The 14,007-nt window shown below is 30.7% G+C and overlaps 2 protein-coding genes across 2 annotated transcripts; one reads left to right on the top strand and one right to left on the bottom strand.

Moving 5' to 3' along the window:
- Positions 1-1,515: 1,515 nt before the first annotated feature.
- LOC114376595 (isoflavone reductase homolog TP7-like) lies at positions 1,516-3,643 on the bottom strand. The gene is made up of 5 exons (XM_028334771.1): positions 3,369-3,643; positions 3,121-3,255; positions 2,603-2,840; positions 2,281-2,484; positions 1,516-1,952 (listed from the first exon to the last, which is right to left on the bottom strand). Exons 1-5 carry the CDS (start codon positions 3,549-3,551, stop codon positions 1,786-1,788), a joined length of 927 nt encoding a protein of 308 aa, XP_028190572.1. The 5' UTR covers positions 3,552-3,643; the 3' UTR covers positions 1,516-1,785.
- Positions 3,644-8,920: 5,277 nt separating this feature from the next.
- Positions 8,921-12,285, top strand: LOC114373841 (transmembrane protein 53-like). The gene is made up of 4 exons (XM_028331388.1): positions 8,921-9,592; positions 9,787-9,889; positions 11,264-11,469; positions 11,825-12,285. The coding sequence occupies exons 1-4, from the start codon at positions 9,012-9,014 to the stop codon at positions 12,096-12,098; spliced, it is 1,164 nt and encodes a 387-aa protein (XP_028187189.1). The 5' UTR covers positions 8,921-9,011; the 3' UTR covers positions 12,099-12,285.
- Positions 12,286-14,007: the final 1,722 nt, after the last annotated feature.

The raw sequence follows: 14,007 nt of genomic DNA, 5'->3' as shown, positions 1-14,007 counted from the left end.
TAAATGACATAATCATAAGGTGTATTTTTGGAAAAAGTTTGAGTAATGGTAATTCTGCCCTTTTTTTAAAAAGAAAACAAAATTACAACCAAATAATAATATAGTTTCTTAAGAATGAAATATCAAATGTTCAACCTTAAAAAGTTATTGAAAATGAAAGTTGCAGAATATTTACACGAATGCTTACGGTCTACCTAATAAGTAATAACTCTAACTATTGAAGCCCAAAATTTGAGGCACTAACATCATCATCGAAAATTCATCCTTATTTAACTACTGAATGTAGGTCATCCTTTAAAATTTCTTGATGTTATTATATTAGATTAGCCAATTTTTGTCCTCTGTCCTTTAAAATTTACATTTTTTTATAATTTTTTTTTCTTTTGTCCAAAGTTTTAACACGGATTATCTATTAAAAAACACAAAAAACGAATAAACGAAGTTTGTTGTCTTTTTTCAATGACTTTAAAAATTCAATTTTTTATGTGATTCTATTCAATTGAGCCAGACACTTTTCTTCCTATAATAATTATATTGTGTTGAATCATGACTCAAATAAAATTGTTTCTAGTTAAGTTAAGACTACATATAGTTTAGGCAAAAAAACAAAACCCTCTTTTTATACTTTGTATAACATGATTTGTGTAAATTTTTTTGGCTAAATTATAATTTTGGTCCTCCTAATTTTTTAAAATCATGATTTTGGTCCCTTTAATTTTTAATTATAACATTTGGTCCTCTTAATTTTATAAATTAGCGATTTTGGTTCCCCTAGTAGATTATTTAACAAATAATTCGTATTAACAGATTTATTAAGTTAATTATGAATTAATTAAAAATTCATTAATTATTAAAAACTTTAATAAAAAAAAATTATTAATGTTAATTTTTCATGACATTGTATTCATTTTTTTCTCGGTAAACACCTCTTTCACCTTTACCATCACACACGATTTCACTGACAGTAATATCACATTTGAGGTAATAATATTTTCTTAAAGTTTTTTAATAATTAATACTTTTATTTAATTTATAATTAATTTAATAACTCTATTAATCATAATTATGAGTTAATAATATATCAAAGAGACTAAAATTAACAATTTATAAAATTAAGAAGACCAGATGTTATAATTAAAAATCAAAGAGACTAAAATTATGAATTTTAAAAATTAGGAGTAAGAAAATTTATTTTTGTCCTTTTTTTTCTATAGTCATTGTACCCGTCATTTACCCTTACAATATTAAATGTGGGTTTCTAAGTTTGGGGTTGTGGCTCCTTCTGTTAAAGGGGGAGGGGGGGAGGCATCTATTGTTATCATGCATGAATGTGCATTCAATGACATTGTTACATAAAAAATAAAATGTAATTTAGTTGATGTTATACTATTATATATATCAGTCAATTTTTGTCCTTTAACAATTTGTAGTTATTTATAATAAATTTATTTTTTCTTTTGTCCAAAGTAACTTAACATGTTCGTGCATGTTATCTCTTTAAAAAAAATATAAAAATCAAACAAACGGATTTTTTTTTGTCTAACATTTGATTCAAATTCAACCGTAAACAACCTGATAAGGACCTTAGAAATATCACATTCACACCAAAACAAATAGTAATAGAACTTTAATATTAGAAGAACTTTCAAGCAGTGCCAAGCTAAGCGAAGTAGCGAACGACAATAAGGGACAAGGTACAAATTCTTGAGCAATAAACAAGATGCTCTGATTTTATTGATCAGCTTAGGTAGAGCAGTTTATTGATGATAACGCATTCTCTGGACTTCAGACAAACGCATTCAAATAGTTGTCGACAGTAGTGTATTTCACCTCAGGATAAAGGTTAGAAGCTTCCACCCCGAAAGAAGGGTCAATCTCATAGTTTGTACAATCACCCTTTACATGCATTGAGTGGCCTAATGCCAACATCAAATTAGCAGGGAAAGGAGACTCTGCAGAGATTAAAAAAAAAAATCAAAACGTAAATATGAGGTACAGTTTAATTAAATAGAAAAATATTCAGTTGCCTTCACTTAACAAATTAAATATTAAGTAAAATATATTTGATTCTCATTGCCTTTTTATATAAAAAAAAAGTTGAATTTCAATATGAAGTAAAGATAAGCGTGCATCTTACACTTTTGTTGGTTTTAATAAACTCAAGACAAATAAGATCAACCCTTTATAAACTAGTGGCATTTATATGTAAACAGAGACCAAAAGTTCTTGTAAGTTGTGTTTATGATGGCAGAAAAGTCATAAATGAGTATTGACACTGACCCTGGATGTACTTAAGAAGTTGATCTTCTGGAATGTAGACTTTCTCAAGGGTACTCTTAATCTTGTTCTCCCACAACGACACGAGCTCGTTGAAGGTCAAAACATTTGCAGGGGGTCTCACGTACAGAGTTTTGTTCAAGGTTCTTGGGTCATCCACTGCTTTTATGGTATAAGTCCCAATGTCTTCCTCCTTCACATAAACAGCTGAAACAAACATTTCAAACGAACCATTGAGACAATTTAACTGCATGTCTATTATCTTTTACTTGTATAAAAAAATACTACGAAAAGATTAATTTGGCATGTTGTATCTGTATGTTACCTTTGACGTTTCCATCTCCTAGAATGACAACCTTATCCCTGGGAGGAGCTGTGACATTTTGTTGTCCAAGTGTAGGTAAGAAGTAACCAGCAAAGGCATTTGAACATATATAAGTATATGGGATTCCTTCAGCTTCAATTGCCCTTCGGATTTTCACTTTTTTCTCAAGAAAGCTGGTCACTGGCTCAACTGCATTGTGACGCTCCACATCAAGCCCGAATTCAGATGGGAGGAACCTCTAATGATCAAAGAAACACAACTTTATATGTCTGATTCAAGTGTTCATCCATTTTAACTCGGCAGAAAAGAAATTGGATTTTCCTTAGGCTATGTTGCGTGAGAAATAAATATGAAAAAATTGAGAGTAAGATAAAAATCCATAAATAAAACTGAAATTTTTGTCTAATTATGCTCCAAGTCACATCTAGAGTACCCAAAAGTGCCTACTATGCACCAATATATGTGTACATTTCACAAAATGAAATACTTATTTTGCTATAGAAGACTAGTGCGTGTACCTTGATGTTTCCAGCTTCTTTTACAGCGGCTATGAGCTTCACTTGATCATCAATTTGTTGTCCACCTAGTGTAGAAATCACAACATCAACTTGCTTGATAGCCTTAACAAGGCTTTCATGATCAGTTAGATCACCCTACAAAATTATACAGAGAGAGGGGTCAGAAAAGTTGGATTGAACTTTTAAATAGTACAGAAAATATATTTTATTTTGAGGGAAAAAAAGAAGTGTGATTTAAAGGCACATACATAAAGAAGAGTAACTCCGGAGGTCTTGAAGCTCTCAATAAGTTTAGATTTTTCAGGATGAGAAAGGGTGCTCTCTCTAACTAAGGCAAAAGTGGGGTGTCCTGCTTCTGCGCTTGCCTTAACTATGAATTTTCCAATGTATCCTGTTCCTCCAAGGACTAGGATTTTGCTCTTGGCTGCCATTGCACAAAATAACAAAACTTCAAAGTTCAAATCAAAATAAGCAGCGAGTTTGTGGCTATCACGAGTAAAGGGGTGAATTTCCTTGGTATTTGTAGGACAGTTTATGTCCAAATATAAGCCTAGGTTTCTCGATCCAAGTCAATAGTCAGCCATTGAAAAAATATTTGAATAGATTTTGTTGACTTTTTAGTATCGTGATTGTGTCGTGAACTCCTTCAGTTACTTGGCGTTTAATAAAATAAATTAAATCACTACAGGTATATTCTTGATGCATAAAAATATTATATTACATTAAATTATATGAGAAGTATCGACGTGCAGTTGTGGTTTGTTTATCTTGTCTTCTAGATTTATTCCCTCTTGTTATTTAATAATCTTTATTATAGTTAATTATTATTTTTTTGCTGAATTTATTATAGTTAAGTTGCTCACGTTGCAATATTTTGTTTTATTTTCCGTGTTCAAGTTTGACTTTGATTTGGTTCTGCAAAGAATAACGCCAATTATTTCCCTTCACAAAAATTAAATCACTACATCATAAATTACGATAGCGAGTAAAGGTCCTTTCCTAAAGAAAATAGAATTAATTTCGAAATATGACGCTAAAGTTGAATTTTTTAAAATGAGGTTAAAACTGAAATTATGTTTGGAAAATGATCTTCTGAAGATCAGTTTAGAAGACTTTTTTTTTAAAAAAAACTACAATACTTTTAAAGTGTAACCATGAATCATGAATTTTGAATAGCTAAATTTGAATTTTGTGATACCTCTTGTTTCATTCTCTTTTTTTCTTCTTACCCTTCTTGTAACTTGTAAGGTTACTATGAGCTTCTCTTAGACTTAAAGGAAACAAAAAGAGAGGCTATTAAACATTATAAAAAATAAAAGCATTTCAGCATAAATATTTAATTTATCTATTATTAAAATCAACGTAAACTCATATACAACTGAAATTCTGCACAAGAAAGTCAAGTTTATAAAGCGATATCAATTGAAATTCGGATAGTAGTGAAGTATTAAATTTATGTGTGTTTGATTTGGACACGACTTTTCTTCTTAAAGCATCCACTCTTCATACATAAAAACAAGGTGGTTGCCCATTTGGAAAAAGAAGAAAGAAAAGCATAGCACAATTTCCCTCAAAACTAGTAGCAAAAGATCATAGTATCTGAAAGTAGTGTTGTTAGGACCAGCCCGGCGGCATATCTAGAATATTCCTCAATCCAACCTAACCTACCATAGCTCCCTGAATACAAAACCAATAACCATAAGCTGTTCCTGTTCCTGACTAGAGCTTGCTTAGAAGAGAGGTAATAACAAAAGATGTTTTGTTTACCTTCAACGCAAAATCTTGTTTGTAAAATAAACTAGGTTTGTATTCTATCTGGTTGTATTATTTACCAAAAGTTGTTGCTTCAAGTAGCATTAAGAAGCTCTATTCTCTTACGTTAGATTTTGGATTTAAATACTGTACATGAAAAAATGCGGTTTAGATAGAAGATTGTGGTTAGTTAGAAAAAAAGTAAGGTCTTTATTCTATTTGATTTTCTAATATTTTTATTTTTAGTTGAAATAAATTTTAAAATATTCCAATGAATGTTAAGTAGTTAACAAATATGTTGATGCGAATAATATTTCTTGACGGATCCATAAATTTTTTTTTTAGTGGGAACCAAAAGATAATCCATAATACTTTTACTAACAAATTATAAACTTTTACAAAATACATAATTTCATAATAAAAAGACAAAATACATAATTTCATAATAAAAAGACAAAATACCTAAGTTTTTACAACTTAAATGAATAAAGTGGATAAATTTAGTATCAATTTATTTTCTCTTTTATTTTTTATACTCTTGTATTTAAATAAATTATTTTATGGGAACAATACTTATTTTTTATGGACAAAAATAATAGTTATTTAAAATGTTCAACTAAAATAATTTAGTTAGTGAGAACAATTGTCCTCGTAATTCACAACGTAAATCCGTCCATGCATTAAGAATAATATTCTCAGCACCGAAAAATCATTTAGTGCGCCAAACAAACGCCTCCTTTGGTGTAAAGCCCAAAGAATACACCCATAAAGAAGATGCTGGCTCGGCCCAGTAGTATTTCCACAAAGTCATTGTTATCTGTCAACAGTAACTGAACTGCCTATAAATATAGTAAGGTGCCAAATCTTAAATATCAAGGCAAATACTGGAATTTCCCTTTATCTCATCTCTTTCAAACCCAAACTTTATACTATTTGGATGATCACAACTAATGCAAAATATTAAATTAAAGGTGCAGCAGATAGAAGATTTATCTCGATATCGATCAAATGATACAGACAAAATCTAGAAGTAGTGGCATACCTTTGGGTTTTTTCATGCGATAGTAAATATAAGTAAGGCCAACGATAAAAAGAGCAATTATGCCACCTAGCAGTTCAGACTTCAGGTTCTCAGCAAAAGGTATTATAGACTTCAAATCCAATTTGGGGAAGTAAGGTGTCATTTTGAATGGTAGTTCCAATTTGGGGAGGTCAAGTAGTACTACTATCATTTTGAATGGCAGTCCCAACATGTTGCCTAAAAACTGTTAATTCCACATAGAGAGACACACAATATATATATGTGTGTGTGGCTGTTATTTTTTAAAACTGTTTAATTCGTCTCTTCTTTTCATTATTCTTGAAATGAAGCAAAGAATAATCCCAAACGTCTCATGCATTATACAAAATTCTAAACTTTTTTTATATACATGGAATAAGATTAGGTAGAAGATATTTTGGCATTCCTTTAGATTGTTTAAATCACATTAAATAAGAAAGAAATAGAAAAAAAAACAAATATCTCACTAAGTGAGGACAGTTGAATCATATGAAGTTATATATATAATTCACTGTTAAAAATAATTAAGTTTTGCTTGATAACTTATAAAGTATCTTTTTGTTTCCATATCTTTCATTTCACAAGATTAATATTTCTCGTGCTCTTTTTTTATGTGTTTTAAATTATTTTTAACCGATTTGAAGTCTATATCTTTTTTGTCATAGGTATTATATGAACATTTTTCTTATGTATAATCATTTCGTATTCTTTCTTATAAGTGTTATATCAACATTTTTTCTATGTATAATCATTTTGTGTCCTTTTTTATATGTTCAGACGTCTATTTTAATATTCTAATTTTTATTACTCTAACATATCTATTCTGTTATTCCTTTAGAGTTTAACAATGAATAATAATATAGTTGCACCTATAACAAAATAATAAATTTATCTTATGATCACAAATAATTCTTGATATTTTTTTTCCACTTAACCATCATGTAAGATCCTGTCTTTTTTTTTTTGTTATTTTCTTAAAAAAAAATATAAACTAACATTTTAATAATTATTCATTATCAATGTTTGCAATTTTTTTTTAAGAAGTGAAAGGAGACATGTAATGTCTCCCAAAAGGTTTACCTCCAATCTCAAATATAAAAAGTAAAATCATTCACCCTAACTAAGAAAAAACAGCTAGCTTCATTTAATTATATTAATCTCATTTTATTATCTTTTTTGTCATTTTATATTTTTTTAACTCTTTCGGCCATTAATCTTGTTGAACACATAATTTAATAATTTAGTTTTTCAACTTCTAAATAGCTTGTTAACTAGTTATGCTAAACATAATTTTATTAAATACAATGAAATTAGTTAAATCTACTCACATCTAATATTTAAGATCAACATACAATAGGAAATTTTTTTACTTATAGGGAGTAAATTAAAATCAACTTCAATAATTTCATATGAAAAAATCTTAGAGTTTAAAGTTTAGTTCATAGATAAAATTTTAACTTTTTTTCCTTCTTTATAGTAAATTTCGATTGGAAATTGTGACATGTTAATTTATTATTATTTTTTAACTTAGGATAAACGAGTCTAGAGTGTACCTCAATTATTTGCTGGCCACCTAACCCATCAAACAAGGCTTGTACTTAATTCAGAGTGTTTCACATATTTATGTGAGCTTAACCCACAAGTCATGTTAAACCTCTTTTCGTACTATTTGACCAAATTTCAAAATTAATTTAGACTATATTTGGATAGAGAATTTTAATTGAATTTATGAGAGAATTTAAATTTCTGTAATTTAGAATTCATTGTTTGGATGTTTTTTTGTGAAGAATTTAAAATTTTGGAATTTTAAAACAGAATTTTAAACAACTAAAATTTTGAAATTTCAATTTCCTTCTAAAAGGTGAGAAATTGAAATTCTCTTCTTATATTACCGTATGAAATTGTGGAACATTGGTCGGGTTTGGGTGTAGAGGAACAAATATAACTAGCACACCAATCATATTTTTTTTCTTTTTTTTTCATTCATTTTTTTCATCCTCATAATTTTAACTTTTTTTATCCAAACACAAAATTTTAAAAATAAAAAAATTTTAATTGAAGTATTTAAAATTTTTAGAATTTTAAATTCCTCCATCCAAACACACTCTTATAGAAATTCTTTTATGTAACTTCTCTAAAAATGAGAGATTTTTTTATAATTTAATTAATATAAAAATTAATTTTAGTTTATGAAAAAGTTTATTTTATTTATTTTTTAAGTATATATGTCTTGTATAAGGTTAAAAAGATTCTAAGTATAGGATGAAAGATCATCACACATGATGTGGCAGATTAATTGAATGATATGCTAGATTTAAGTGTTAGGATTTTCCTGTATTGGTTTGATTTTCAAGCGTTAGGTATAATATATAGAATGTGAATATGGGCACGACCATGTGCATTATTTATCATTATTTGCGTTTAATTTTTTTGCAAAATGTTTTGAAATTTTTTATAAATTTTTTTAGATCAGTTGACCCACTAAAAAATAACCTATTTATGAATGAGCTGATTTAGGATAAGTTTTAAGAAAAAAATATACAAATTCGACGTAACATTTTTAGATTATACATTTGATCAAATTCAATACATGAATACCCTCGATCAGAAGAATGCATGTAAAAATTTAAGTGGTTTGCACAAAATTCTATATAGAAAACTTGTTAAAATAGAAAGTCAGGACATGAAATTAATAAATAATGTTAAAGGTACACTCTAAAATAGGATGGAGAAAGGAAAGAGACGGGAAAAAATAATGATAAAAAATAATATCTTTTTCTTAAATAGAAGAAATTTTTTTTTTTTTATTAAATATAGGAAAATTTTAATTAATTAATGAAAAATTATTTTTAATTAAAATTAGTATAATTAATTGTTATTAATTAATCTGAAGAGGAAGTATAAAGATGTAATAAGAAAGATAGAGAGAGAAAAATGGAGATTGAGGCGTAGGTTTATGATTATTTGAAATTAATTACGATGTTAATGTTATAGCTAAGCAATAAATGAATGGTACATTAGGCTTAATTGGCGAAGAAAAGAAAGGATTGGCAGTGGATGTGATTATCTGAATTCAGTGATGAGGGTGTTGTCGTTGAGCCCCTCCACTTTGGCTTTGGGTCGCCACTTTCTCTGCAAAACCACCTCACACTCCCACCCTTCCCTTTCCCTCCCACGCGCCGCTTCCATCTCCGCCACTCTCACGCGCCCACCCATTCCTCCCAATTCAGATCCCCGCAGGTTCCCCTTCTCCTCCCTCACCTCTTCCACCAACACTCCCAACAACAATCCCTTTCTCTCTCACTCCCAAGGTGCTGGTGCTGGTGCTGGCACGTTCCTTTGGAACCCCGCTTCCGACACCCCTTACGCCGCGCTCCACGGAGGCAAAGACCGCGTCGCCACGGTGGTGCTGTTGGGGTGGCTTGGAGCGAGGACCAAGCACCTCAAGAGGTACGTCGAGTGGTACAATTCGCGCGGCATTAACGCACTCACCTTCGTCGTCGACATCAAGGAGCTGCTTCGATTTGACCTCGGCCACGTGCTCGAGACCCGAATCTCTCTCCTCGCCGACCACCTCGTTTCTTGGGTGTCCCGCGAGGAACACGATGGGAGGGAACGCTGCCTGGTTTTTCACACTTTCAGCAACACGGGTTGGTTTGTGTATGTGGATTCGTTAATATGATTCTGCTCTTTCGTAAAGCCTCCTCATTTCTTTTTATCGGTTAGTTTGTTAGTTTTTCAAGAAATATCAGTCCCGCGACCAGTGGGCCAGCCTTGTAGCCTCCTCATGTTTTGATTGAAAATTACTATTTCATGTTTGATATGTATGTTTGTTTTGTTTTGTTTTTTTGTAGTTATGGTTACATTCTTGCCCGAATGCTGGGAAGTGAGGAGCTCATGGAGAAGATTAAAGGATGCATTGTGGATTCGGGAGGAGGAGAACCTTTCAATCCTCAGGTTTTGAATTACTAATACATTCTAATTTTATGTTGTTTGCTTGAAATAGGGGATGCAATGCAACATGTTTTATGGTTATCAAACTCTCGAGATTAACTCGCTAACTCTTACGAGTTTACGAGTTTACTTGTCCTCCTCTACGAGTTGATTCTTGAGTAAACTTATTTTTTAGGTAGACTTTGGGTAAACTCTATAAACTCGGGAGACTCTCGAGTTTACCACCGAGTCAACAAATTAAAAAAATTAGGTCAAAATGTAAGTCATTTTTAATTGTTTTCTGTCTGTTTAGCATTGTCTAGTAGTGATGTATTATTACTAGACTTGATTATTTAAATATTCTGAATTTTATGATTTCCTGTTTTGCTTTATTATATTGTTGAAATGTTTAATTAGTATGTTATTTATAAATATTTTGTTATTATTTCTATATGAAGTAGACTCTTACGAGTTTACGAGTCGAGTTTATGAAACTCTCACGAGTTTGTGTAAACTCTCGAGTTTGGTAACCTTGGAATGTTTGTTTCTTTGTTTCAGAACGTGGCATTTTGAAACTCAGCTTTTACTGCAGTTTTTTTTGGTTGGCAAAACTGTTTTTTTTTTTCTCTTGGATTATTTTGTAGACGTTGTCAACTTGTTCACTCTCTAGTCTCCCCTGAAGCATTATGCTTGAAGGAGAATTGTATTACTGTGTATAAAACAATGTGGGGGTCATCGCTAGCAGCATTAGTATAGAATACATGGATTGATGGAAAAGAATAGAATGGAACAGAACATGGTGAAATGAAATGATTATAAGTTTTATTATTTGAATTGTTAAGGAGAGGAGGGAATGCATTTCATTCCATTCCACAATAATCATCTTTTTCTTCCCGTGTAATTTGAGGGCTATGGGATGAAACCAATGTTTTTTTTTCTTTCTGATCTATCATAAAAAGAGGAGTGCCAACAACATACTCTCAATCACACTCCTTCTAACACATTTTCTATTATTAGTTAAAATTTATTAGAAATTACAAAATCATCATAGAATCTCATTAAGTAAGATGTGAGACCTATCGAATTTTATAATTTTTAATAAATTCCAGCCAATAATAACAAAGGATTCATTCAAAAGAATTTGTTAGAGTGTGTTGCTAACATCTATCATCCTAAAACTATCCTAATAATTTTGTTTTATTCCATTTTACTCCTCTCTATTCCATAACATTCCCCACTCTAAATATCCAAACATAGCTTTTAGTTCTTTTGTTAAACTACCTTGATTTGTTGTTATTCTTCTTTGCTGGTAATTCCTCGGATCATGAATTATTAAATTGTTCTCTGACTCTTGTTTTCTCTGTGTCAACATGGGGAAACTATACGATTATATTGTAGGTCTGGGCTGCCGGTTTTTCTGCTGCTATATTGAAGAAGCGCATCTCTTTAGGACCCATAGTCGAGGTAGAAGGCAAGCTTAAATCGGAGACAGAAGTCAGCTTGCCAAAGATTGAACAAAAGGAATCTTCGACAATCGAAACTTTGGTCTTGTCACTATTAGAGAAGTTCTTCTCATTTGTTTTGCAGTTGCCAGATGTGAACCAGTAAGTTCTCCCCAGCAATCTTATGTTGCTTCATAATTCTTGCAGCATGGTTTGCAGCCTCGTCTAAGTTTATCAATAGGTGCTCATCATATATAGGAAAAGAAATTAGAAGATAAAATGAATTAAACTTCTATAAGTTAAAATCAACTTATCTAGTTAACTTTTATAGTTCTCTCATTTAACTCCTCTAAAAGCTAAATTGATGAGTTGATTTTAGCTTGTAGAAGAAACTCAATTCTTTTGCTTCCTTATTTTCTTTTCTAAGTACTTGTGGAGAAGTTTATTTTAGAGCCATAATATACTTTAAAATGTTAGGTGGTAACTGGTAAGCACATTTTTCGTGTCTTGAATACAGGAGGTTAACAAGGATTGTCAATGTGCTCATGAAACACCAACCTTGTCCTCAGCTTTACCTGTATAGTACAGCTGACAAAGTAGTTCCATATCAATCCATAGAAACGTTAATTGAGGAGCAGAGGAAGATGGGAAAGAGGGTAAGGTCCTTTAACTTCGGCTTATCTCCCCACGTGGATCATTATAGGACATTTCCGGACCTATACTTATCACAGGTTTCTGAATTTTTGAACCAATGTTTTGCCACGAGCAAACCGACAACTTACAAGTCTTAAGTTGCCCATTGAAGTGTAAAGTTTTTGCATAGCAGTCCGAATGAAATTTGCTTCCTTTAGTTTTCTGAGCGGAATAGCGATTCATTATAACAAGTACAAGGAGAGAAATGAACAGTGGCAACACATTACATACAAGCCATTGACATAATATATTGAATTGCCGACAGTGTCTGCCAATTACACATTAGAATGATTCTTTTGACGATTATTACAAAGATCGAGTGACTAACGGAAATTGAACATAACCAACTGATGAGACCCAGAGTTAAAACGATTTTTTTTCTTTCTTTGTACACGGCTTTTTGAATTTTTGGGGCTCTCAGGGAGTCTTGTCAATTTTGAATTCCCAAGCTTATGACTTTTAAGCTTGTGAAATAGGTAGTATAGACGTTTTTGGTAAAAATGAACATAAATATATGCTGCAGGTGATGACTTCAGTTTCTAACCGCATGTTTGTTTCAGCATCTCTGATGTGAGTTATTCATTATTTTCGTATCCAATTTTTTTTTTCTTGAGAAAAAACGTAGAAGTAGCATTTGCTTGTTTCAAGTGGATGTAGATCGAAAGATGCCGAAAGCTGAATAACAAACATTTTATCTTTATTCATAAAAATTTAAAATTGTAAAGAAAAATGTTTTTTTTTTCAAAAGAAACGATTTTTATCCTATAACCATGAAAAAAGTTTGAACAGTAGTACATGCATTTCTTCTGTTTTGCGTCCTCTAATTGATTATGTGATGTGTTGTAGAATACACATGTGACATAATATGTACCTTTTTCTTGCACTCAACGATGTGGCTGATTTTGGTCAGACACCATTTTGAGGAAGCTTATATCTCGGCGAAATATACATGTGCATCTTCAATGACATAGATGACTACACCTAAAAAACTAAGAAAAATGTTATACTTTTTCAAAAACATCACTGGATGATCGAAGAAACCTTGATATGGTCTATTTAGAAATGCTAATTAGAGAGTAGAGAGGTAGTTTGGAATTTTAAAATTAAAAAATAGTAGTTTGTCAAGAAGGGAGTGGTGGAGTAACTTGGAATTTTAAATTAGAAAAAAGGAATATTTTTAAATATCATGGTTTACGTTATTTGTCCTTAAAAAGTGGTTGATCCTTGAAATATAGTAGTTCTCATTAATTGGTAGGTCGCATTAGAAGAAAAACAACGTTCTTCAAAGAAAGAAACCAAAGAAAACATCTTTGTTTTAAATAAATAAAGAGAATAAAGGGAGTAGTTTAGAATTTTAAATAAAAAAATAACAATTTAAATAATAGAGATTTATTTAGAAAAGTCAAGAACGTGGTAGGTAGATTGGAATTTTAAAATTAAAAAAAGGTCATTATTAAATAGTAATTTACGATGATCTTGAAAAACGGTGAAAAAGACTTCTTTATCCAATCAAGCAATTTGCAATAACAATCTTATAAATTGAATAAAGAAATATAAACTTAAATAGATGAAGAGAAATTAATAAAATAAAAGTTACCTTTTAATTCATTTTACTAAGGTGCCAAACAATGGAGATTGAAATCAAACATTAATATTACATTTTCCCCCCAGAGAATCAAACATTATAAATGATATAGTCACAATTCTGAATTTGGTCAACCAAATGCAAGGGTTCCAAAATAGAAATACGTAAACTACTTTTAATTTATGTTATACTCTTGTTAAATATAATGGTTGATCAGCCTTATAAAAAGTCCAATTAACATTCACTGACTGTAGCAAGCTTTCTGTCTCAATCTATCACCAAGAAGCGAGGAGTTAAAAAAAATGAAATTAATTATACTGGAAAGTAAAAAAAAAAAAAAAAATTAGAAAAGGACATTCATGTGCATACTCTTTTGCCTAAATGTTCAACATTCATACTCTTCTGGAAGAATACACATATTT

The sequence above is a fragment of the Glycine soja genome, chromosome 11 (genome assembly GCF_004193775.1).
Source record: "Glycine soja cultivar W05 chromosome 11, ASM419377v2, whole genome shotgun sequence".
NCBI classification, from domain to species: Eukaryota; Viridiplantae; Streptophyta; class Magnoliopsida; order Fabales; family Fabaceae; genus Glycine; species Glycine soja.
Note: the sequence above shows the minus strand (reverse complement) of the source record. Positions and strands in the feature narration are given on the sequence as shown.